Genomic DNA, 26,766 nt, shown 5'->3' on the forward strand with positions numbered 1-26,766 from the left:
CAAGGCTGGACCAAATGTACTACAACTAGACAGAAAAAAATTATGTGCAAATATGGCACAATCATGCATGAGGAAGGGAACACAAAATGCAGACTGAAATGCTCCAGCACAGGCAGATGCAAATGAATGTCATGTTCACAAACAAGGGAGTTTTGTAAATCAGTGTATTAATGAAAACATCTCCATTTGCAAAGCTAGCTCAGAGAAAAGCATGTTGTGGCTGCAAAATGCAAACTCCTCTAAACACTTGTGTGATTGTAATGAAACAGGAATGATCAAAGAAAATCTGCCACGACTCTGAGCATAATTTCAGGAAAGAATGTGTTGTGTATTTTCTTATTGGATTTTTTAAAAATCACCCCCTCCCACCTTAACAATGCATTTATTTACTGGAAATCTGCACTTTTGTTCTGAAAACATGAATTTCATGGAAATGTTTGCATCATCTCGATTTACATACATCTAGTCCCAAACTCTTGAAAACGTGGAACACTGAAAATACAGACACATAAGATGGGAAAGGCAAAAGCTTTGAAAAGTTGTTTGGGAGGAGCTATAACTATTCTGGGAGTTATAGTCCAAAAGGTTTCTTTCTCAAGTTCTGGGGAAGGGGGGGGGGGGGCAACAAGCCAGCAATTCAACTTCCCTAGCTACCTGCCAGCATTTTAGCACACTGGGAATTATCACAAGCATCTCCCTCACACGCATAACATGCCATAAGCAAGAAATAGGAATGAACAAGGTGCTAGTCATCAAGGGAACAGTAAAGGTAGTGCCGAATCTTTGTGAACTGCCTATGTGCAAAACACTCACAAGCTATGTATACAACAAGAAGCCACATGTGCAGTGAAATGTAAAATGGAGGAAAAGGAAAGCATTTGGAAATGATACAGCAGAGAGTTGGAAGGGTAGATATTTATGCAGTGATGGCTTCCATGTCAGAGGAGCTCTGAATCCATTCCATGTGTGTACATGCTTTCAAGTTACATGTTGACTTATGCCTATCCCATGAATTTCATAGGGTTTTTATAGGCAAAGAATACTCAGAGGTGGCGTTGTCAGTTCCTTCCTCTAAAATATAGCCTATAGTAGCTGGTCTTTATTGGTAGTCTCCCATCCAAGTACTAACCTGGGCTGAGCCTGCTTAACTTCCAAGATTACAATATTTGGGTATCATAACTCTTGGATTAAGACTGGAGATCTGCTGCTGATTCAGTCCATTTCAGCTCAGAATACTAGACCTCAGTAAATTATATCATGACTCTTGGACTAGGATAAAATGTATTGAGGTGTAATAGTCTGAGCATGGAACAGTAGTTTGAGTGTTGGACTACAACACTGGAGACTAAGGTTCAAATCTCAGTTTAGCCATGCAAATCCACTGGGAGACCTTGGGCAAGCCATACTCTTGCAACCTCAGAGGATGGCAATGACAAACCCTCACTTAAGAAACTTCCCAAGAAAACCCCATGATAGGCTGGGCTTTAGGGCCACCACAAGTTAGAAAAAACTTGAAGGCACACCACCACCACCACAACAAGTATTCTGAGCTGAATGGGACAGAATCATCAGCAGATCTCTAGGATTTTTGTAAGCAGAGAAAGCACTTGTGTTACCCTGGGTTGGAATCATCGGGATGCAAAAGAAACCAAAATATGAGGAGACAGAAATCTTAAGCTATCTGTGAACGTGTCTCCAATATATGTCATGTGTTGTCCAAGTATGGTTGCTTTTATGTCCTTCCCTGGTGGCTTTAGCACTGGCACAAAAATTGGCTCCAACCTAGCCTGGTTTATTTTTATGTTTATATATTGATAGGATAGCAAATGCTTGATGCAGCAGGGGTCAACAATAGTTGCTCCCATCTTCTTCCTAAATGTTCATAACTGTTGTAACCCAGAGCTGTATATGCCTCGTGTCTTGGCCTGGATCTCCCAAGCCAGTCTATTTTTTCCAGGTGTGGCAGAGAATAATATGTAGCTACCATAAAGTGAAAGGGTACTATTTTGTTAATCTCAGTCCAGTTGGATTCTGTGGGTGAAATGGAGAGAAGGTGCCATCTTGTTCTTTGCCTTAGGCAGCAAAATGACTTTGCCCCTTATCTTTCTGGATTAGCCCCTAAAGCAGGTAACAGTAAAGTGTAGAACAACACTTTCAGTTGAATCTTTGGTTGCAGCAGGCCAAAATAAACAAATTATCTCCCACTCTTATAAAATCTTTCAGAAGTCTTCCACAGACCTTCCAGAAATTTGTACAGTTTTGATTCTAAGTGGATATGTCTAGACCAGGGGTTCCCAACCTGTGTTCCAAGGAGCCCTTAGGGCTCCCCATGCACTTCCCTATAAAAAAAATTGAATGAAATTCAAAATAAAAATTGAATGAAATTAAAGAATAAGAATATATTCTTATATATACTCCTAAACACCATTAACTTGTAAGGCATAGGGTAGGCCTCTTAGGGGTTCGGACATAAAAATGAAAAAGGTTGGGAACCCCTGGTCTAGATTATAAGCAAAATATGATCATGATTTTTTTGTAATATAGCATTACATATTTATGTGTTTTTGTGGTTTTATATAGTGCCCTGAAGAAGGCCTTAAGAATATTCATAGGCCAAAATGTACCAGGTTTTCTAGGTAATAAATTATCATTTGAGATATGTCATCTTTTCATATGGATTATATTGCATGCAGCAGACCCTCCAAATGTCTTGATTTGGTAGGGAGTGTCCTGATTGATTCTCTCTCATCCCATTTTTTTCAACTGCTTTTAAAATGTCCCAGTTTCTCTCTCTTTCTCCTACTTCCCCCATTGTCTTCAACTTACTTCAGCTGCTGAAAACTGAAACAAGTGTAAAAGTAGTTTGAATTCAATTAATTTAGCAGGGGGCAGAGGAGACTTGAGGACAGAATCTTGCCCTTCCCTGTAGACTCCAATAAAAGCAAACTGCTGCTGCATCTCCTAGCTTCTACATTCTTCCTCATTTATAGCTTTTGCCCATTTTAAATAACCTGATGTTGCTTAGGCTGCTTCTGCACTGCAGAAATAATCCAGGTTGACACCACTTTAACTTGCTATGCAATTTTGGGAATTGTAGTTTTGTGAGTCATTTAGTGTTCTCTGTCAGAGCACTCTAGTGCTACAACAAATTATAGTACCCAGAATTCCATAGCATTGAGCCATGGCAGTTAAACTGGTGTCAAACTGGATTATTTCTGCAGTGTGGATGCAGCCTTGACCACACATGTCCTGGTTTTCATCTGTGAAATGTTGAAGGTTATAATACAGCCAGATATTATCTCAGCCTGAAATGGGCTTGTAAATAGATGCAAGAGAAGGCATGCAGCAGGATTAGCTCACAATGAACTCCTCCAAAGAAGGAATTGGTCAAAACTGAAGCTATGCCTACAAGCAAACAGAATGATTTTGTGGCAGAAAGAGGGAGCATTTTGCAACATATGCCATTCCTGATTGTTTCATTTACAGCATTGGATGAAAAAAACAAAAACACAAAGTCAAACAGAATGAATGAATGATGGTGGCCTGAAGACATGCAGCTGGATGTTGATGGACACATGGGCTTCAATGATGGATCTTGTTGGGGAGGGGTTAAATTGAATCTTACCCTCATCCCTTCAAATCGTGACAGTGCCCTTAAAGGTCTCAGAGCTCTGAGGGTCCTAAGGGATTTAATGGGACCCATTTCGGAGTATCCAAGTGTACTAGCTATGAGGCTTACTAAAGAGACCTGAATGGAGACACAAAACGGGGGAGGAAAGAAGTCCAAACGATTAGCACAAATCCTACCATTTAGCTTTCATTCTCTGGATGTTCACCTGAAAAGATAAAGCTGGTTAATCAACGGATGAAGAAAGCGCCTAAAGGGAGGAAAATACAACATTAACCCAGCAGAAGTAGAAAAATAAGAAGAGCCACAGATATCATAATCTTTTCCATGACTCATGATATAGAACCAATGCAAAATGGAACCATAAGACTTAGGAATTGTTGGAGGTTTTGTGTTGCCCTTGTTCTGGTTGGAATCCCATTCATAAATGTTGTCTGCTTTCACTAAAGTGGCCACATGGAGCTCTGACTGATGTCAAATTTTGTTTTAAAATTGTCCAGAAAAGGGACAAGAGAGTCTAATGTGGACAGTGGGGTTTTTGAAACATAAACTTTTAAAAATGGTTTTATAAGGTAACTAAACAGAAACAATAGTGATGTAGGTGCATCTCTCATGGTAAAATTATGTGCTGTCAAGAAAATGTGCTCATATGCTTTATAAGGCCTAAACATCAATTATTACTCCTTTTAAAAATGAATGTTGACAATGCCAATTAAATTGTCACTCAAATATTTGTTCATATATCTGCACAATATCAGATTTGAAAACAAAACCCAATGCTACTAGATCTCTGTTCACAGTGTTATGCCTTTTTAAAAAAGAATTATACACATTAAGGTGTATCTGCACTATGTAGCTATATCAGTTTCATACCACTTAAACAGCTGTGGCTCCATCCTTTAAAAAAACACTGAGATTTGTAGCTTGGTGAGCTACTCATAAGATACAAAGGTATCCTGAGAACAGCAGGATTGGGGATTAAATCAGCTTAGTCCTATAGTGCAGACGTGTATTCCAGTTATTTTGGGAACTGTAGTTCTGGGGAGTGGACTAAAGCTGCCAGAATTTCAAATCCTTCACCCAAATGACCCAGAGAATGGAATCACAACAACGGATATAACTGGGTAACATGCACACGTCTTGATTTTGCTCTTCATAAGTAGTAGACAAAACTACCATGTGCCACCTTAAAGAAAGAATTGACAGTGCATTACCTGTAAAAAGAGAAGAGAAGGCTTTAGTTATTTCAGACACTCCATAGACACTGAAAATGGGCATCCCTTACCCTTATGCTTTCAAATCGGGATAAGGCTCGGAGAGGCCTCAAGGCCCTCAGCGTCCTGAGAGATTTCATAGCAGCCAGGTGGTCATAACCGAGAATTGTTGCTATCTGGCAAACAACTGAAATCTGTGCAGATCGAATGGAATTTGGAAATTATTGGTCAAAATGAGAAACGAAAGGGAAGAAGGGGAAAACACACAAACACATACCCAGAGAGAGAGAAAACAGCACATTCAGGAGAGATTCCAACAACCAGGATAGATTCACTTGATTATTATTATTATTATTTTGAGGCAGTGTGGATGCAAAATGTGAATGAATGTTGGTTATGTTTCCATTGCTCCATCAGGTTGCAACATGCTGCACAGCCCACATCAGGGCTTGGAAATGTTTAGAGAAAGACTAAAGTTCCCAGAATCCCTTGGGCATCACAGTTAATGCTGGCTGGGTGATTCTGGGAGCTCCAGTCACAAGAAAAATCCTTTCAAAGCTCTGCTCCACATTTAGAAAGCTGCTAAAGCCGAACTGTGCCATAGAATTAAGGTGGAGCTGAACTTGGGACTTTTTTATTTGAAAACTGGGGTGAATGGCAGGAAACGCACTACAGTCAATACTCCAAATCTGCAGCACTGACTTTTGCAGATTTGCTTATTGAAGGATTTGAGTAATATGTTCTCTTTAGGAATCTCCAGGTCTCCCAGCATAACTCTGCTGGAGGTTAACCAGAGAGTTGTGACTGAAGACCTAGAGATTCATAGAGAAAAGATTTCTCTAGGCATTTGTAGATCCTCCAACATGGTTCTATGGTCAACTTCCAGTGGACGTTGACCACAGAGTTGCACTGAAGGACCAAGAGATTCTTAGGGAGGTGTTTTCTCAGATATAAAAATTATTTTTAAAAAAATTTGCCGGTTTTCTATTTTCATGGGGTTCCTGCACCCCTAACCCCAACAAATGTTCATGGCCCACTGTACTTTCCCCATTTTCTAATCTATCCAATCCAAAAGATCTATTTATCAGAGAAATACAAATTGCTTGTGGAGTGCATAGCTTGGTCCCATGTCACTGGGGTGGTGAATCCACTATGAGTTTTTGAACTAACTATAAAGGAACTTTCCATGGTGCTGAACCTATTTCAAGGGTATGGCTAGGAACCTTGGAAAGCTCCTTGATAGTTAGTTCTAAAATCCATGGTGGAGCTATCATCTCACTGACCTAGACGTCACTAGTGGTTCTTTGAGTCTTATCCCCAACTCTATCTCTGCAGAATATTTTCTTAAATTGTTAAACGTATGCCATAGGACCCGTCTTTTTTGCAAAAGATTCTCAGGCACATTATACAGTATGTTGCTCTTGGGCAATAGAGAATTTTTTAGGCCTCACTGCAAAATGGCCCCCTCTTCTACAATGAACAGAGTGCATGCTGTGAAACATACTGAAGAGTGCAGAGGAAAATAGATCATGGAAAGATGATCAAGCTGCCTGTCCAGGAAATTGTCTCCAAATTTTTGGCCTCATTGATAAACCTGAATTAATTTCACAAATTAGCAAGCCACTCAGAATGGACCCTGGGTTCAGTCCTTCTTTGAGACTAACAAGTCAGCCCTTCTCGGAACTGACTCAAAATTCACTGCAAATATGCAGCAGTACTCCTGATATAGATCTACATGACATTAGGTGTTACTTCTTAGGATTCAGCAGTGAAACCTGCAAAGGCTGAAAACTCTTTTTCCAGAAGAAGGAGAGCTCATAGGTGTGGACAAGATGTCTAAATACCTTGCTGTTGATTTTGGGAGTATTTTGTTTCTCCCTGTCAAATGTTATTTCTAAGAGGAGATGCAACAGTATAGGCTTGGTGTTGTGGACTTAATTAAATGTGACCTGGGAAGATATTTTTAAATAATCAAACAGCTTTCAAAATCTCTGCTGACTGCCCCACATTGCCCAGGCAAATAGGGAAGTCAGCACTTTTCCAAGAGAGAGCTTTACCGCCTCTTCCTTCAACCTCTGCCACTTCCCCGGTGCAAACTTGTTAAGACCTGATTCTTTCCAACACATCTGCTTGATCCTCTCTCTTTCTATGAATGTCACACCCATAATCCCATCTCGCAGGAATGTCACACAGCAGAGGTCTACATTTTAAAAACATTATGTGCTTTAAAATAATGTTTATGTTCTGTTCATATCTGAGAGATGCAAGTCTGCTGTCATTACTGAGTTGGCTTTATGCCTCTGCAAGTTCTTTCGGAGGGTAATTGTAGGAAGAGCACTGGCACAGGAGAAAATCAAAGTAAGATTTGAAAGATTACATAGCTTGGGTTGTCATCAAAACTCAGGCCTCTCTCCCACTGTAGCAGTTTTATATGTGTGAAATAGACAGACAGATAGATAGACAGACAGAAAGACATGCACACAATCATAGCAGCCTGTGTATCTACACTGCAGAAATAATGCATATTGACACCACTTTAAGAGCTGTAGCTCCGTCCTAGGGGTTTCTAGTTTTACATGGTCATTAATCTTCTCTGTCAAAGACTACTGGTGCTATACGAAACTACAAATCCCATGATTCATAGCCATTAAAGTGGTGCCAAATTGCATTATGTCTACAGCGTAGATTCATCCTGATACCACTTTAGCTACCAAGGCTGAATCCTATGGAATACTGGGATTTGTAGTTTGGTGAGGGACTAGAGCTCTGTGGTAGAGAATTTTAAACACCTCACAGAACTACAGGTCTCAGGAATACCTGAGGATGGAACCATGGTCGTTAAAGAGGTATCAAAGTGCTGTAATTATGTATAAGAAAGGAGACCTGAATTAAGTAAAGCAATCCAGAACACTGTTCCAGAATCCCACAAACCAACGTATCTCAGTCTTTCAGACCCAGAGTTCTTTGCCAACATAGAGCCCAGAGCTAGGAAAATTTACTTTCTGGGGCTGCAGTTCAGAGAATCTTCCAGGGAGCAAGTTCAATGAATGAGGGACTCTTCAAGCTGTGGCCCAAAAAACTAAATTTTTGAAGCTCTGTGACAGAGATGTTGTCAGAAAGCATTGGCCGCTTGGCATGCGAATAGTTCTAAGGAGCGGGTGGAGATTAGTGTTGTGGCTGATGATGATGTTGTGGCCTTTTGTTCATCACAGATGGGTCATTTGGGTGACACTGTTCCAAGTGATTCCAGTTGAACCAAAATAATTGCTACTTCTAGGAAATGCATAGGGGAGTATTAGCACTGCTTTAGGAAGCCATAATCTTCTATGTAACATTATGTAAATTGCCACCCACCTCTCAAAACTATTTAAACGTCTTGCAATAAATGGTCAGAGAACACCATTCTTAAGAGTCATGGAAACAGAGGTTCAAGAATGAGTTTGGACATACAGAATGGAGCAACAAGAAGAACTATCCACTCACCTGACCTCAACCCATTTTTATGGCTTCATTTCCATAGATATTTGGTGGGCATTTGTCTCATATACAGATATACTTCAAGTGATCATCCAGTGCAGGGCCAAAATGTAAGCTCTATCTAATGTTGGTATCACATCAAACTAGAGAAGTGACAAATATATGAGCAAGGGTTTTCATATAAGAGTGTAAATTTAGTTGCTGCTCCTAACAAGAGACCCATTCAACTAAACGCTGAATGGTAAGTCAACACGGGTCCAAAACACACTCCAGAAATAATCCAGTTTGAGAAGGCTTTAACTGCTCTGACTCAATGCTAGGGAGTTCGGGGATTTGTAGTTCTGTGAGACATTTAACCTTCTCTAGTGTCACAATAAACTGCAATCCCCAGGATTCCCTAGCACTGAGCCAGGGCAGTTAAAGTGATCTCAAACTGAATTATTTCTGCAGTGTGTTTTGGATCACAGACATAAATCTCATAAATTCAGTGGGCTACTCTAATTGGGAACTGGCAACTGGATTTAGGCCAAGAAATAGTGATTGTAGCCTGGCATGCTATGAAATATTTCCATTATGCCATACCCTCAAAAGTATCCATGCTGCAGTTTTGTTTTCTACTACTAAACATTTATGCAATATTTTGTAAATGCATAATATGTTCCAATGAATCAAACACTCCCATTTCAATTGTATATAGGTTGAGTATCCCTATGCAGAATTCTAAAATACTCCAAAATCCAAAATTCTTCACATGGGTGGTTGAGATAGTGACACCTTTTGCTTTGTGATGGTTCAGTATATACAAGCTTTGTTTCATGCACCAAATTATTTTTAAAATGTTATGTATGAATTATCTTTTGGCTATGAATGTAAAGGGTATATGAAACATAAGTGAATTTTATAAGTAGAGTTGTGTCTCATCTCCAAGATATCTCATTATGTATATGGAAATACAAATCTGAAAAAAACAACAACCCCAAACTCCAAAACACTTCTAATCCCAAGCTTTTTGGATAAAGGGAACTCAGCCTGTACATGGAACAAGTGAGTCTGAGTGCATGACTTGAAAAATCCATGCCATGAGTGGGTGGGACCTATGAGATTTGAATATACTTGTCCCAAAGCAAAGCTTATCTCACAGTTCACTAATACTAACAATTATTTTGTAGTTATTTACATCCAGCAACAACATGGCAAAAATAATATTTGGTTTTTTAAAAAGGGATGCAGCTTCACACCTAATTCCAACCATTACAGTGGGAAATCTCATCCCAAAATGATGGGGAGGCGCATTCCCTTGCTTGATCCATGAGATGGCTCTGAAGCATTACACCAGCTGGGTATCCCTTTAGCAATCTCTTCTCTACCATTGCAGGACCAGTTGTGAGAATAATTAGTGGAGGCAATACTTGTATAATTTTGAACAGCCGTGCAGATCAGATAAGGAATCAGTAAGCCCTATCCGCATTGTAGCTTCCAAGAGTTCGTTTAAGTACAGACCCATGGGAAAGTGCAACTCAGTCACCATTAAAGACTTCTTAGTATTTGTCCCACAGACACAACTGTAGAATGTGGCACATGTGTGGCAGGAAAGAGGGCATGCAAGGTGCCAAGGCTTCCTGAGAGGATCCAGCTCCCCTAAATATGCAGAATGTCTTTAGTCCCCTGGCTGTGCTTCTTTATACCACATTTGTCCATAATCCTTGGTGTTTGGATCATTTGGTCACACGTGTTTGACATTCTCCTTGTCTTGTAGATCTCTGAAAGCTTGTCACAGCTGGTGACTTAATTTTAAGCTATGGAGGGAGGGCCATCCACGGAAACAAAAACATAATACCTTTCGGCATTCAGAGAACCAGAGCACTTCCACTAGTCTGCTATCCAACAGCAGTGACTGGTCATCTCCTGCTCCTTCAGGTCTGTGTCTAAGAGAAGATGCAGCGGTTGGAGTGTTGTGCTTGGCTGTGTCATCCAACATGACAGCTCTGCTCCTAGGCCAGGAAAAACTTCTAATGGAACATATGAGAAGATAACCACTTCTCTGCCACCAGGCTCCTTTATCATCTTCTGCCTTTGTTTGGTAGAATTGTGGAAAATATCAAGGTCACTCTTCTTCTGTTTCTCAGAATCCCAACAGCTTTCTTATGCCATCTGGGCCCATACCGGACTGGGACATCATTTCTCCACTCTTTCTATTTGTACCTTTTTATGTAATTCTGGTTACAGGGAACACTGTACCTTTCTTATTGCAGCAACATCACTGCTTACCAGTGTGTTTCTGGGCAAAATTCAAAGTAAAACCCTACTTGGCTTAGATCTAGACCAGTGATTCCCAACCTCTTTTATGCCCCATACCCCTCAGAAATGTTTGGTTAATGTTCACACCCCTTACAAAACAAATATTGAATTTGAAGATGGAGGAGTCTAATTTCTAATTTAGAAACCACAATTTGAACCACATACAATACCGTGGGTGAACAAATTGAACTTTTAAAAAAGAAGCTTTTAGTGAGTGCATAAAATGCCACTCTAAGGCAGGATACAGACTGCCCAAAAAGGACGGTCTCCTGCCGCCCTGGTTTGCTCCACGGAGAAGCCATAGCCTCCAGACCGTGGGGCTTCCCCGCAGAGCAAAAAGAACCCTTAAAAAGTGGGTTCTTCTTGCGGCGCGTTTGTGACGCTGCAATGCACCAATGGCGCACTTACGGCATCAGAAACACGCCAGGATATGCAGATGCGAAGCATCCGTCATGTCAAAATGGCGGCGCCCATGTGTACAGGGCGGCACCATTTTGATGCCCCTGTCACGTGCTAGGGGTGAGGCCAGTATGGGCGGTGCGCCCTTGGCCAACCCCTAGCACGTGATGGGGGCACACTTTAGGCCCGTCTGTATTGGGCCTAAGGTGAGCAATTAGAGTCTAATTCAGAAAAAGTTGTAAACTATTATAAATGGCAAAATTATCTCCTTTTGAATAAATAGACAATGAGATTATTGTCTATGCAACACAACCACCTACTACCACTTCTCAAGGCATACAGGGAGCTGGCTAAGTGATGACTTGTGACTTGTCACTCAAGGACATAAACCGTTCATTGTCGCACCTCCTGAAAATACATCTTTCAACCCTGGGTTGAACGGGCACCCCGGTTTGGGAACCTCTAATCTAGACTGCAAGAAAAATCCTATCTCTCTATGTCTGGCTATGTTTTAAGTTTTAAGAGGAATTTCTTTCTGTTCTACCATATTAGGAAAAGGGTGGAATATACAGTAAATGAATAAAATGAAATATTTTCACATGGCACATTTTTCGAAAGCTACACCTTACTGCAGGGGTAGGCAACCTTTTTGAGCTGGGGGCCGGGTTGCTGTCCCTCAGACAACTGGGGGGCCGAAGCCGGGGGGTGTGTGTGTGGAGCTTCCACCCTCCGGGGGCGGAGCCGCACATGGGGGGTGGAGCTTCCACCCTCTGGGGCGGAGCCACATGCCAGGGCGGAGCTTCCACTATCTGGGGACGGAGCCACATGTCAGGGGCGGAGTTTCCACCCTCCGGGGGCAGAGCCGCATAATAATAATAATATTTGCAAGAAGCTACTAGGCAATGCCATAACACAGGAAAAATGCATGCACACTGTCTCAACCCAGAAAAGAGCAAGCAAGTCCATTTTGCAAAGATAATACCAAAGGATAACAACAACAATAATAGCAATATTTGCAAGAATGGAAGCGACTAGGCAAGGCCACAAAACAGCAAAAAATGCATTCCACTGTCTCAACCCAGAAAAGAGCAAGCAAGTTCATGTGGGGGGATTTTGCAAAGAGAATACCAAAGAATAACAACAACAATAATAATAGCAATATTTGCAAGAATGGAAGCGACTAGGCAAGGCCACAAAACAGCAAAAAACGCATGCCACTGTCTCAAACCACTTTCTTTCTCTCCCTTCCTCCCTCCCTCTCACTCCCACCCTCCCACCCTCTCTCTCTCTCTCTCTCTCTCTCTCTCTCTTTCTCTTCTCCCCTCCCTCCCTCCCTCTCTCTTCTCTCCCTCCCACCCTTTCTCTCTCTCTCTCTCTCCTCTCCCTCCCTCCCTCCATCCCTCCCTCTCCTCTCCCTCCCACCCTCCCACCCTCTCTCTCTCTCTCCTCCCCTCCCTCCCTCTTTCCTCTCCCTCCCACCCTTTCTCTCTCTCTCTCCTCCCCTCCCTCCCTCTCTTTCCTCTCCCTCCCACCCTTTCTCTCTCTCTCTCCTTCCCTCCCTCCCTTCCTCTCTCTCCTCTCCCTCCCACCCTTTCTCTCTCTCTCTCTCTCTCTCTCTACTCCTCTCCCTCCCTCTCTTTCCTCTCCCTCCCACCCTTTCTCTCTCTCTCCCCTCCCCTCCCTCCCTCTCTCTCTCTCTGCCTCCTCCTCCTCCCCCCCGCCCCTCCATTTATAGGAGGGAGGAGGGAGGGCAGAGCCAGGAGTGAGGTGGGCGGTGCCCATTGGAAGGCCCGGTGCGGCTGCTGGAGCCCCGATTCAGGGCTCCAGAGGTCACATCGGGCCTCCCAGAGGCCCGGTGCGGCTGCTGGAGCCCCAGTTCAGGCCTCCGGAGGCCGCATCGGGCCTCCTAATGGGCGCCGCCATTTTGAAGGGCAAAATGGCGGCCGGAGCAGCCGAAATCTGCGGCGATTTCGGCAGCAGGAGGAACCAGGAGCCGGCAGAAAGGCGCCCGCGGGCTGCATCCGGCCCACGGGCCGGAGGTTGCCGACCCCTGCCTTACTGTATGTATTTCAGTACACTTCTCTTGACAGACTAAAGGGTATTCATGCAAAATTTTCAGTTGTATACCATGATGAGTTTGTGTGCATTTCTAAAAACTTATGCACAGTTCTGTGTACACCTTTTCCCCTTGGAAATACGTTGTAAGCCTTGCAAATGTGTGGATTTGCAAGACAAGACACATTCCATTGCAGTTGAAGGATTTCTATTTTCTTTGGACATGAGACCTTCTCTTGTAGTCAGTAACTGGACTCAAATTATACCACAAATCTTCATCTGATGTATTGTTAAAATACTCCCACTTGTAGTCCTGAGCCAAAATGTTTTTCCTCTTCACTGTTTTGCCATTCCACATATAGCATTTTGGCTAAAAGCAAAATTTGGATTGATGCGACAGCCAGGAGTGCCTGTTATCAGCTTTGGCTGATACGCCAGTTGCTCTCCTACCTGGAGCAGCAGGACCTAGAAACGGTTGTACATCCTCTAGTAACCTCTCGCCTTGATTTCTGCAATGCGCTCTACATGGGGCAACCTTTGTGCCACGTCCGCAAGCTCCAATTCATACAAAACATGACAGCCAGACTGTTCGCCGGAAAATCCAAGTTCGACTATATTACACCTATTTTAAAATCACTACATTGGCTGCCTGTTAGCTTCCGGGCACAGTACAAGGTGTTGGTTATCACCTATAAAGCCCTACATGGCCTGGGTCCAGTCTACTTGAAGGAACGACTCCTACCATACAATCCTTCCTGTACACTCTGATCCTCCGGGAAAAACTCTTACAATCTAGAAAGACCAGACTGGCGGTGAAATTCTCTGTCACCCCTCCAAAAACTTGGAATGATCTGCCGGAAGAGATTCGCCAATTATCCTCACTCAAGGCTTTTAAAAAGCCTCTCTTCTGGCAGGCCTTCCCTGATCGATAATGTCCAGAACCACTTGAATCCCCCTCTTTTTATTATTTTTATTATTTGCGGTTTGTTTGTTTTTAATTTTGCTGTATTGTTATGTACTTTTTAACCATCTTTTACTGTTTAATTTTATAGTTGGGAGGGAGGGTTGGGCCGGGATCTTGTGTGGTTTGTTGTATATTGTATTAACTCTGCTGTTACTCGCCTCAATCCTCAAAGCGGAAGAGGCGGGATATAAATAATAATAATAATAATAATAATAATAATTGTTGTAGGTAGAGTAAATTGAATGACTACTCTTGAACTTCTTCCAAGGCTACCATTTTTTTTTCCTACCCAAATTTTAGGTCAATGCTATATGATGAAGTAGGAACTCTAACAGCAGTTGCTGGTGGGTGTGGATGGATGGGTGTGTACAATGGCAGCTAAGCCATTTGGCAGCTAAGCATTTGGGCATCTAAGTCATTGTACTAAGCACCACATCTATACTTAGAAACCACAGTCATAGTGATATTATATCATAATGAAGCATCCATTCAGGGGAGGGAGGGCAGTGAGAAGGTCCAGCCAAAAGCGGTGACTTTTAGAAGCCTGCTCTTAATTTCCCCCTCCCTTCTCATTGTTCCCAACCCAAGCAACAAGAACTGTAGTCAAAGGATGTACTAAAAGATCTGCATAATCTTTACCACCAATCTTTCCTTCCTCCAAACTGCTGAGAAAATGAAAAAAAAAAGGCCATGAAGAAGTCATCTGAGAAACCAGATCCACTGCGCTTTACTTCTCCTGCAACTATCATCCAACACCAGCAGCACTTGCACTAGGCTGAAGAACCTCATAACCTAAGGGCCCATGCCCAAGGTTTCATTTTGCTTGTTTTCCTTTTCTCTTCTCAACTCCTTATTATTATTTTGTGTGTGTTGCATGTCTTTTTAAAATTGTAATCCTGTGGGCTGAGACTGCTTTGTTGTTGTTTTTAATTAACATTTAAGCTGCTGTGACAGCCTGTCTAGATTTGGCACAGTGTGTAAATGTGATCCATCCATCCATCCACCCATCCATCCTTAGCTTATAGAGGCTCTGTCTCCAATAAAAGCTTATTACTAGCTATCAGATCATGCTTTGGGATCTCTGGTTCTTGTTCAGTGTTAATGTCCATACCAGCTTTGACAGCTCCACAGGTAAGGGGCATAAAAAGGGGCAAGTTTAGGATGCTGCTGGTACAAAGGGAAAAGACACAAACAGGAAAAGACCTCAGCTGGATGCATAGCTTTCCTTTCGCCTTCTCAATGATGTTGAAAAAGGTAGTAGTGGTAGTCAATCACTTTCCAATCACGATACAGACAGCAAATGAGCCACAGGCAATTGCATTCGGGGAAACCCTGTGATCGGTTATTCTAACCCTCACCAAAATGTTTCTCAGTTTGCTGAAAATGTGCCAAACAAGACTCATCAGCACATTAAAGCAAACAACAGCATTGCTAACCAGCTGTGACAAGCAACAGAGCTCAATATGTAAATGTTGAAACTTACTATTAAGCAACTTTCTCGAGTAACATCAGGTTTTGTTAAATCACCTGGTATTAATAAGTTCTTGGCAGGAAACACAATATTTCACGGAGGTTAATTAGTCAGTGATTCTTTAGTGTCACTGATTGTGAAGTTTGTTCTCTCTTTTTTTTTGGCGACACAGCCCTGCTGTTCTGAAGACTGATTCAGTGTCAGCATTTGCATTTCCACTCTTTTTACACTAAAGCCTAGGCAGCAACTATGAGCTCCCAAACTTAACAGGAGGTTTCAGCACACCTGGTAGGCCTTGACACATATTCTCTCTCACACAAAGACACCTCCTTGTGACTATGATCTATTTATACTTCGTGTGGACTTCTACTTATTCCATCACTGTAGGCTGACCATATTTCCCTGAGCTAAAACGGAACGGGGTTATGCAATATTCTGTATTCGTGAAAAAGTAAGACGATAACAAAAGTTTTATTACATGAACATATTGAGCGAACAATTATTCTTCAGTGGCAGAACTCGTACAAAAATTTAGGTAGACCTAGACGGGGACTGTATTTCACCATGATCATACCATAAATATTTCTCTGATGGAGTAATTGTATGAAGCAAATTTTGGTCTTTCAATACCTCCTATAAAACTTCTCACACTCCATGACACAATTTTTTTTTGACATCCATAATTTCAAATGGGGATCTTCAAACCATTTTAACAATATAACAAGCGATTTTTCTTGAAAATGGGACAAAATTGACATTTATATTAAAATAATGGGACGGTCTGGAAATATGAAAAAAAATGGTACCGTCCCATTTAAAATGGTATGTATGGTCAGCCTACCGCAATGCCACCAAATGTGAGGGTCTCCACTTGTCCCCATTGCTATGGCACTGTATCTAGTGACCGTCTATGGTCCAAAACACACTTCCGAAATAATCCGGTTTGAGATTGCTTTAACTGCTCTGACTCAGTGCTAGGGAATTCTGGGAACTGTAGTTTTGTGAGACATTTAGCCTTCTCTGTCAGGGAGCTCTGGTACCACAACAAACTACATTTCCCAGGATTTCCTAGCATGAGTCAGTGCAGTTAAAGCGGTCTCAAACTGGATTATTTCTGTTATGTGGTTTGGACCTATGTCTGCTTTCTCCACAGAAAGCTGCACACACTTTGTGAATATTTGTAGTTTTTAAAGACATCCTTGCATTTGACAACATCCCTGTAGTTAGTTAAAGTGGGTATGTAATGGACACAATTCACTGAATGTTAGTAGTCCTGTTATTTAACTTTCTGTTGAATCAAAGGGAATTTAATTGTTTGTTGACCCAACATTCAACAGTTGATTCAATAGTCTACTCTAGTTGACTATGGCCCTATATATTTAATCACATTCTCATGTTTTAAAGGCATTTAGGGGCAAAACAGATGGTCAGGAAAAAGCAGCCTGAAGCTGCCTTTTCCAAAGTCACACTGAAACCCCACCAACAACAAGGCAGCTGGAGTGCACATGTCATGACCACAGGGCACAGGTTCAAGCCACGCCACTGGGTACATTTTTTTCACTGTTCCCCCCACCATCCATGCACACCTTTGCAGAAGTGAACTGCCAGTGACTGCCATCTCATTGAATGGCCAACCCTGTAAACCTGCACATATTCGCATGTGCAGCGCTTCACCAAGAAAGAGCATTGGAGCAGACGTGTGCCCATGCAGATGCAGGCAAGGTACAGTCATGCCCCCCTTCATGCCCCCTTCACCCCATGCCCCCTCTTTGTCTGTTTTGTGTATTTTGTACTCGTCTCCATGAGAGGTATCACAGTTTCTCTTTTGGGCATTACACCCTCATCACTTGGGTATGGCAGCTCTGTCCCTTTTAAATGTGCTCCTGCGACAGGGTGTTTACCAGCACAATCAGGGTTAAGGTTTGGAAAGAGTTCCCCTTCAGAGCCTCCTTGGCATCGGTGCATTTATATGTACGTGCAAAGATGTGCACTTTCTGGGAAGAAGAGGAAAAATCCAGCTCCGTTTTAGTCCAGATTTTCTCCCTGTAGCATGGCTCGGGTGCACTTTCCAGCCAGCTTCAAGGCATGCATCATCTAAATGCCCCACCTCGAGACTAGCCGGAAACTTGCTTATTTTGACTGTCTGTTTGGCCCCTTAAATTGTTTTATATTAGCATGGGATTTAATGGGATAGTTTGTTTAATGTTTTTAAAACCTTTACAAAGGTGCGTTAAGACCGCCAAAAATGGGCAGTCTGCTGGCGCCATTTGCAGCATGGAGGAGCCCCAGCGTACAAACCATGTGGCTTCTCTGCGCTGCAAAAAGAAGCCCCAAAATGGCGCTTCTCTTTGCGGCATGGTTATGATGCCGTGAGGCGCCAATGGCGCACTCGCAGCGTCATTTGCGCCGCATGACGTGTGGACGCAATGCATCCACTACATCAAGATGGTGGCCCCGGTGTGGATGGGCACCGCCAGTTTGTACGGACTCGGTCTGTACTAGGGTTGAGGGGCGTCCGGAAGTGACGCCCCTTCTCAACCCTAATACGCCCCTTCCTAACCCTAATACGCCCCTTCGGTGCATCTGTAATGCGCCTAAGACTGGTCTTTTGGATTTTAAAGGCAGTTGTGAGCTGCCTTGGTTAGAATATTGGAGGAAAGTTGGGGTATTAAATAAATAAATAAATAAATAAGAATTTTAATTCATTGCTGGAAAAAAGTTCAGGTTAGAGTAACAAAGGGGCTTGTCAGACTGCTGAAAGTGGGTTCTTTTCATCTGCGCACCAGGCAACATTGTTGCGCCATTGGTGCACTCACACGCACCGATGATGTACACACGTTTGGATGCTGTGCCATGCCTGCGTCATCATGGAGGCCGACATGTGGACGGGGCCATGCCATGATGGCACCAGCAGTGCGCAGTAGGGCTCGGGAGCATGTGAACACTTTGCACTCCCGAGCTCTAATATCGGCCTCAGACTGATGCTTTCCAGCAGCCTGTACCAGGCCAAAATATTTGTTAATGTAATATTTCCTAGCTTTGGGCCCATGGATGGAAATGTTTTTTGTCAGAGATGAAATTCCAAGGTTAATATTCCATTTTACCCTTCCTAAATTTGAGATGCATCTACATCATAGAAATAATGCAGTTTAACATTGCTTTAAGTGCTGTAGCTCCATCCTATGGAATCCTGAGATCTGTAGTTTTAAAGGGCTTTAGTGCTGGTGCCTCACAAAACTACAAATCCTAAGATTCTGTAGGATGGAGCTAAAGCACTCAAAGTGGTATCGAACTGCATTATTTCTCGAATGAAGATACACCCTTGGTTCAAGACAAAGCTCACTCTGTCTTGGAAACTTGAACATTTTGAGGGGTTGTAGTTTGTTTCACAGAAGTAAAATTTTCAGAAAATCATGCATCGTGTAGGAATGGCTAAAAGGCATCCAGTGGAAGAAGAAGCACAAACATCCTTCAGTCAGCAGGGAAATATGCACAAAATTGCTTCCTTATGAAAAATGTGCATAGATTTTCATACGAGAAAAAAAAAAGTCTTGCAATTAGGGATGTGAATTTCAATAAATTCCATTCTCACAGGCAAGAATGAATAATTATACAATTTTTCTTCTCACTATGAAAAGTAATCAAAACCTGCATAGTTTTGGAAGAGTATTTGCAGTTCAGGAAATAGTCCCAAAGTGCATGTAGTTAATTTTTGAATGCAATACAACATTTTCTGCAGAGGAAACAAGTTTGAATCCTCAGTATCCTCTAGCGATGCCAGGCAGCGTTGGAATAAGTTTTCTGCAGAGAAAACGTTGCAGTTTGCTGTGCAGAAAATGTTGTTTTCTGCACACACAAAAATCACACACACATTTTTTAATTTTATTTTATTTTTGCACAGAATAAATGCTGAACTACAAAGAATCTCACCTGCCGAGGACTCTCTTCATCAGGGCTTCTTCACACTTTCAACCAATTTTTCAGTATTTTTGAATATACTTTCCATCCCTACTTGCAACTTTGGCCCTTTCACATTTTTAGAAAAATGCTGAGTTCCAGTTTTGGGGGAAAGGTGGGATATAAATGGAAACAACAACAACAACAATAATAATTTTACACAACACAAGTATAATGCCATGATCCCACTCTAACTGCCATGGCAATGTGCCATGGAATCCAGAGAGACAGAGCACTCCAGCGTCTCATTAAACTACAAGTCCCAGGTTTCCAACAACACAGCCATGGCAATTACAGCAGAATCATAGTGCTACAACTGTGTAATACTAAAGGGCCAGCATGGTGTGGTGATTTGAGCATTGGTCTATGACTCTGGAGACTAGGGTTCAAATCCTGGCTCAGCCATGTGACCCCATTGGGTGACCTTGGGCAAGTCACACTCTCTCAGCCTCAGGAGAACGCAATGGCAAACCCCCCTCTGCTGCAGCCTTTCCTAGCTTTGTCTGTTCTTCTTTGTGGATGGAAAATATTTGTCATATTAACTTTTGCCCTGTTTACCACACTCTGGTGGTGCTTGGTCCAAAAATCCACCTATGAAATGTGGGAAACTGAAAGTTTACAAGTGCAACTCTGCCAAAGCAGACACATTATTAATACTATTATTAACGCACTGCCATAGTTATCTTAGAACAATCTGCTTCTTTCCCACTTGCAACAACAATGTGCTGGCAGTTCAATACTTCTACGTAGGCATTAACAACAACAACAACAGCAACAAAAGCAATAGCTACAACAACATATGATCTGTGTCTGGTAGTAGCAACTGTTTGGGAACTAGTGATTACAGCAGATTGTACAATCATTTGCCAAAGCAATACAAGACTCCCTCTTGCTGGGAAAATAAAATCCAGAAAATAATTAAAGTCATTACAAGCCATCAATACATTTCCTCCATACAGCAACTTCTTTTTCCAGATGAATTGGCAGAAGGCTTCTTCTTCTGTCTGAGTCCTGAATAAGAGGCTGTTAGCCTGCCAGCCACCCAAGCACCGTATAAAAGATGCTTCTTCTTGGCTTCAACATGTGTGTGTTTTGTTACATTTGTGTAGCAGCCAAGCTTTCTGAATTTAATGCAGAGATCCTAGAATAGACAGAGCTTTCCAGTAAACAATTTGCAAGGTTGCTGAACATTCACCATCTCACAAGAAAAGAAGGTAAAAGCAGCTTTGCAGCTGTCTGAGAAATAAATACTTTGAGGACAGTCCCATTGAATCCCATCATTCCACTTTTTCAGCTGCTTTTACTTTCTCTCTCTTTCTGCTACTTAGTCCTCAGCTTACTTGAAATGACCTTGGAGGTCTTTAAACAGAGGCTGGATGGACATCTATCAGGGATGCTTTGATTTGGATTTCTTGCATGGCAGGGGGTTGGACTGGATGGCCCTTGCAGTCTCTTCCAACTCTAGTATTCTATGATTGTATGATTCTTTAAGTGCAAAAGTTGTTTGTACCCAGTTAGAAAGAGGAAGAGAAGAGATGAACAGGTGGAATCTCACCCTTCCCAGTAGGCTCAGGCAAAAGCAAATTGCTGCAGGCTCTCCTAGTTTGTGTGTTCTTCCTCATTAATAACTTTGGGCCCATACAGATGGCCATGAAGGGGCGGCTCTATGCTTTGAGTGCTCTATGATTTGAATACAACCACACACTCAACTTCACACCCTAATCTGACCGCACGCTGGCTCCTTTTTGAGCTGGCAAAAGGGCACTCTTTCTGCTGCTGCTGCTGCCAGTTTGAGCACTCCTGTGACGTGCGGCATAGAAATGCTGTACTTCCGGAGTGCCGCAATGCTGCTTGCGGTCTGGTCAGGGGGCAGTGTGACGCCAGCTTGGGGGTGGCTTCAGGGCATCCATCATCTAAATGCCACGCCCCCACGTTGCATTGGGGGCACCTGAAGGCTGATAGGATAGAAGGAACATTGCAGAATGCAAAAAAAGATATGAGAAGAATCAAATGAAGACAGTGATGCTATCACATTAGAGAGAAGAGAAGGAATAGAAAAAAACTTCATACATTTGGGAAATGGTGTATTTTGGGGCAAAGCTTTTTGTGAGGGTCTATTAGGATAATGGAGCTAATGGTCAGAATCCTGTTGGTGCACTACACCAGCAGTTGCCAAAGAATCAGGGCTAAAGTGCAGGAAAGAGGCAGCCCAAATTACTGGGGTCCAGTGGTCCAGAAGGAGGCCTAAATATACTGCTTATGTTGATAGAATCACACAGTTGGAAGAGACCCAAAGGGCCATCCAGTCCAACCCCATTCTGCCATGCAGGAAGACACAATCAAAGCACTCCTGATAGATGACCATCCGGCTTTTCTCGAAAGAAAAGACTCCATCACAATCCGAGGCACCATGTTCCACTGTCAAACAGCTCTTACTGTCAGGAAGTTCTTCCTAATGTTGAGCTGGAATCTCTTTTCCTGTAGTTGGAATCCATTGTCCCATGTCCTTATCTCTGGAGCAGCAGAAAACAAGCTTGCTCCATCCTCTATATGACACCGCTTCAAATATTTAAACATGGCTATCTCTCCTCATAAAGCATGGCTTCCAGATCTTTCACCATTTTGCTTATCCTTTTCTGGACATGCTCCAGCTTGTCAACATCCTTTTTAAATGGTGGTGTCCAAAACTGGACACAGTAATCCAAGTGAGGTCTCACCAAAGTGGAACAGAATGGCACCAGTTCTTCCCTCAACCTAGACACTATACTCCTAGTGATGTAGCCTAGAATCATGTCCCCCCCCCTACACATGTCCCCCACCTTCTGAGAAATCCAGGAGCAACTGAAGAGCCCCTATTAGCCCCTTCTGCACATGTACAGTATGTTTGTTTTTGGGGTGCTTCAGGAGTTGGTATTCCCTTTCTCTCTCCCCACAACACCCAAAGCCCATTTCCATGATTTACTGAATAGCTTCAGAAGCCCCCTTCATGGCAAGATTACAGAAGAGTCTCCACACAGCCAGATGCAAAATGATGACATCAGGGCTGAGATACACCCAGCCCTCCAGAGGTCTCAACACCACAGTTATCATTTTGTGCCTGGCATTGGAAACATTGCTGGATCCATCTATAATCCTTCCTCCTCCCCATAAAGAAAGGAATGGCCATGCATGGGGGCCTCATAGGAGGGGGGGGTATATGGCTCACATAGTGTTGGGCCACATACTGACTTACTACATTGCATGGAACCATACAGGATTGCAGCCAATATCTGCCAGTTACAGGAAGCCTACTTCTCCAGTGTCATATTTCCTTCATGACTGTTGCACCCATGCCTTTTTTCCTCTTGCCACTATGCTAGCATGGTGATATTGCCACAATGCAACAAAACCAATTGCAGCTACGGTCTAAAGTCACCTCCTGAAAAGCTACCACAAGGTAAGGGGACATTTTCTAATGCTGTAGCCCATCTGATTCTGATGGAAAATGCTGCTTGACAAAGCATTCTTTCTATACTCTTTCTCCTCTTTGCTATTAGAGCAATAATGGCATTAGCCAATATAGTAGACCCTTGGTATCCACTGACATTTGGTTCAAGTCCCATTATATACAAAGGCATAGCAATATGGTGTCCCTTATATAAAATGGCAAAATCAAGGTTTGCTTTTTTGGAATTTATATATTTTTGGGATATTTTCATGCTGTGGATAGTTGAACCTGTGAATAAAGAGCCTGTGGACATGGAGGGCCAACTATATAAGGGTTTCCTGCATGCCCCTATCCTTTATATACAACCCCTAGCAAACTCAGCAGAAGACTGACTCTTAATTGAACCTGTCTTCATCTATCCCTGAAAAGGGGCTAACACTTCAGGAATCCACCCCTCATCCAAGATTTAAGGAATATGAAATAAAAGTTGTTGGCAAAGACATGGCTTCAGGCAAATCAGCCAGTAGGAACCAAGGAAGTGTTGCTGTCAGACATTGCTCTGTTTCATTCTACATCATTTTTTTTGCTGGTTGCCCATTTTTCTGCTTTAGAGTGTCTGCTGCTTAGCAGATGATTTGTCATTACCACATTTTTTTTTGCAATCCTCCCCCCTTCTCTTCTTTGCTCCCCTCCCCTGCAAACCAGGCACATTTCTTTCAAATATATTGGAGCCCATTATCAGAGATCATCCTTCAAGGATTCTCTACTGGACAAAAATAGCCTTTAGTCAATGGATTATTGTAGAGACTCTGATGGCTGGCTTTGCAAGACAGATCTGCTTTGGTAATCCACAATTATGAAATGGTCTTTGCTGCACCATATAGACAAATCACTGTGTTAAAGCTGGGGTAAAGTAAGTAGCTGGGTAGGAAAAGGGCATGGACATTGACTTGAAAAATGAAGGGCCTTTTCTTTCCTTTTTACATTCTGGATTCTCCTCTCCTCTAGATTTTAGGATTAAAATACATGTGACAAGGGGACATTCATGAGAGCAGCAACTTATATATTTTTTTCTATTACAAAAACAGTTGTAGTGTGGCTGTAACAAAGCCAGGGGAGTAGGAATTATCCTTTGGACTACTCCTAGAATCCTCCAACAACCATGACCATTGGCCATGGCAAATGGAAATGGAGGATTCTGGCAATTGTAGTCCCTCAAAGCTTTACCTTCAATATACCTATTTCTTGGAGAAACAGCCTAGCTCTTCTCATACACTGATAGAAACACAGAATCTCAGAGTTGGAAGAAATCACAAAGACCTTATACTGTACTCGAATGCAAGAATTGTTGTTTTAGTTGTTGTTTCCCCTTAAGTCATTTCTAACTTATGGCTACCCTAAGGTGACCCTATCATGGGTTTTTCTTGGCAATTTTCTTCAAAGGGGGTATGACATTGTCATCCTCTGAGGCTGAGAGAGTGTGACTTGCCCAGGATCACCCAGTGAGTTTCATGGCAAGTGAGGATTTGAACCCTGTTTTCCAGAGTCATAGTCCAACATCAAACCACTACACCATGCCGAATACACAACTACAATACGCCTGAAAGATGAACAACTAACCTCTGCTGAAAGACTTCAAAAAATGGAGAGTCCACCATCTTTTGATTCTATTCCACTGTTGAACAGCTCTTACAGTAAAGACATTTAGCCTACTATTTAGATGGAATCTGTTTTCTTGTAATTTGAATCCATTAATAGTCTCCAGAGTATCAGAAAACAAATTTGCCCTGTCTTCTACATTACATCCCTTCAGATATTTAAAGATGGCTTTTTAAAATCACCTTTTAGTTTCCCCAAAACACACCCAACTCTCTAAATCATTCCTCACAAGACCTGGTTCCCAGACCTGTGATCATCTTGGTTGCTCTTCTCTGGACATGTTCCAACTTGTCAATATTTTTTTTGAACTGTGCTGCCCAGGACAGGATACAATATTCCCGGTGCTGTCTAAGTAAAGCAGAATTATGTCAATCTGTTGGGGGCAAAAACCCTACATACAGCTTGGGAAGTGAAAAGATCTAATAGAAGAGAACTAACCAAGAGTGGAAGACAAGAGCTCTTGCTAGAAGGAAAGGATATTTGTACAGACTACCTGCCCTCTGCATTTTCTTGAATTATGGCCCTCAGTGTGATTCACACACCTTCTACTTCCAAAACCTTTTGCCCTGATCATAGTCACTACAGTTTCAAAACTGGACACTGTGGAGAGGGAGGGCACAAAGCAGACATTGTCAAGGGAGATCTGTCGCTGGTGTATTATCTACACATCAAGCAACCATTCACATTACTATTGCATCTGAAGCAATCTCAGAGATCCCTTGTTCCAAAAGTCTGAAATAGGAGGAGGTGTCATTCTTCACCCCATTTCAATGCAGGTTCATCCAGTCTCTGTCCTTATCAGTGTCCCCCGTGGCCCTCATCTTCTCTGCTGAGATGATGCTCTTGGATGTTCCATTACAGCCTTGTGATTAGGACTGAAGCATTTCTCAATAGCCAACCTAACTTTTCATTCTCACATTCAAATCCATTGCTCTTTTTCTTCCTCCCATAGCTCTCTAGTATAGCACTGCACTCTTACCCTCTATATCCTCTGAATGGAAGGCTTTTATGCAGTGAAAAGTTCTTAGAGCCTTGGCCATGAAGAGAAGAGTGATTCATGATCCTTGCCATTTGATTTTGCCACAGACATTGAATGATTTCACAGGAGATTAATTTATGCAGTGAAGGGAATTATTATCACAAACCATCTCAGTCCCGCTTCCCATTTTCCAGCAGAGAGCTGAACTAAAGGGTCTCAACTCTGATGCAAAAGGCACATTGAAAGTTAACGTTTTGTTTGATCTGCCGTCTTAATTCTACAGTGAAAAGAATGGAAAACTCTATAGACTGCATTTTACAGTGGGTAAAAAACTCAAATGTCTTGAGAACATGTTAAAGCTGTCTCAAATGGAACCACACATCATTTAATCCATATTCAAATTATGAACATCATCCACATGGTTCAAAATTGCATTTAACCCAGTACAATCTGCTGTATAATCCAGCCTGAAGCAAAACATGATACTTACAGCTACAATGAGGAAATCAAGCCAACACCAGGCATTCGTGAAGTACTTCTTAAAGCCATAAGCCACCCATTTCAGGAGCATCTCCAGGACAAAGATGTAAGTGAAGATCTTGTCAGCATATTCCAACATGGTTTTAATGTTCTTTCGCTCTTCAAGATAAATGTCTTCAAATGCCTGAAAGCACAAAACATCCTATTAAGAGTGCTACCTACTACAGTCAAGACAAATTTCTGCTTTTATTTTAAATAGCTCTGAGGTTGTTCCTTTTTTAAAAAGAAAAACAGTTTAAAATGTTGAATAAATGAAACAGAATAAAGCAGAGATATACCCGTGTTAGCCTGTAATATCAATATGCAAAAGGATGTTGTAGAACCCTTGAGGCTAACTTGAGTGAAAGATGTTATAGCATAAGCTTTGGAAGACTTGGTCTACTTCCTCAAGACCAAATCTACTTCCTCAAGACCAAGTTTACAAAAGCTTATACTACATTGTAATAGTCACAACACTGTTTGCCCAGTTAGTCTCAAAGATTAGAATGACAAGATCCCTTTGCATAATAAAATGAAGTAGTCTGAATAAGTGACTTCCATGCAAGCAAACACTGCATGATAATTCTTGTCACATTGTAATACCAGATTTGACTAATAGAGCTACAAGATGTTAAAAAAAACATTTAAATGATTTCACAATTGAGACTTCTTGGATCCATTGCAAATGTACACGAGAGATGATGCTTTACAGTTCAGGC

The 26,766-nt window shown here is 42.1% G+C and overlaps 1 protein-coding gene across 4 annotated transcripts in view; it reads right to left on the reverse strand.

The window, feature by feature from the left end:
- Nucleotides 1-26,766, reverse strand: part of SCN5A (sodium voltage-gated channel alpha subunit 5) — a 334,766-nt gene that overhangs the window by 26,218 nt on the left and 281,782 nt on the right. For 3 of the 4 annotated variants that reach the window (XM_089533641.1, XM_089533640.1, XM_089533638.1), the window contains 2 exons: nucleotides 26,019-26,192; nucleotides 3,626-3,748 (listed from right to left, as the gene is read on the reverse strand). In XM_089533641.1, coding sequence (XP_089389767.1) covers nucleotides 3,626-3,748; nucleotides 26,019-26,192 — 297 coding nt within the window. The remainder of the gene's footprint in view (nucleotides 1-3,625; nucleotides 3,749-26,018; nucleotides 26,193-26,766) is intronic. The other variant, XM_089533639.1, reaches the window with a different exon arrangement.

This window comes from Sceloporus occidentalis, unplaced genomic scaffold (genome assembly GCF_023333645.1).
Source record: "Sceloporus occidentalis isolate IW3139 unplaced genomic scaffold, rSceOcc1.0.p SCAF_7, whole genome shotgun sequence".
Lineage (NCBI taxonomy): Eukaryota > Metazoa > Chordata > Lepidosauria > Squamata > Phrynosomatidae > Sceloporus > Sceloporus occidentalis.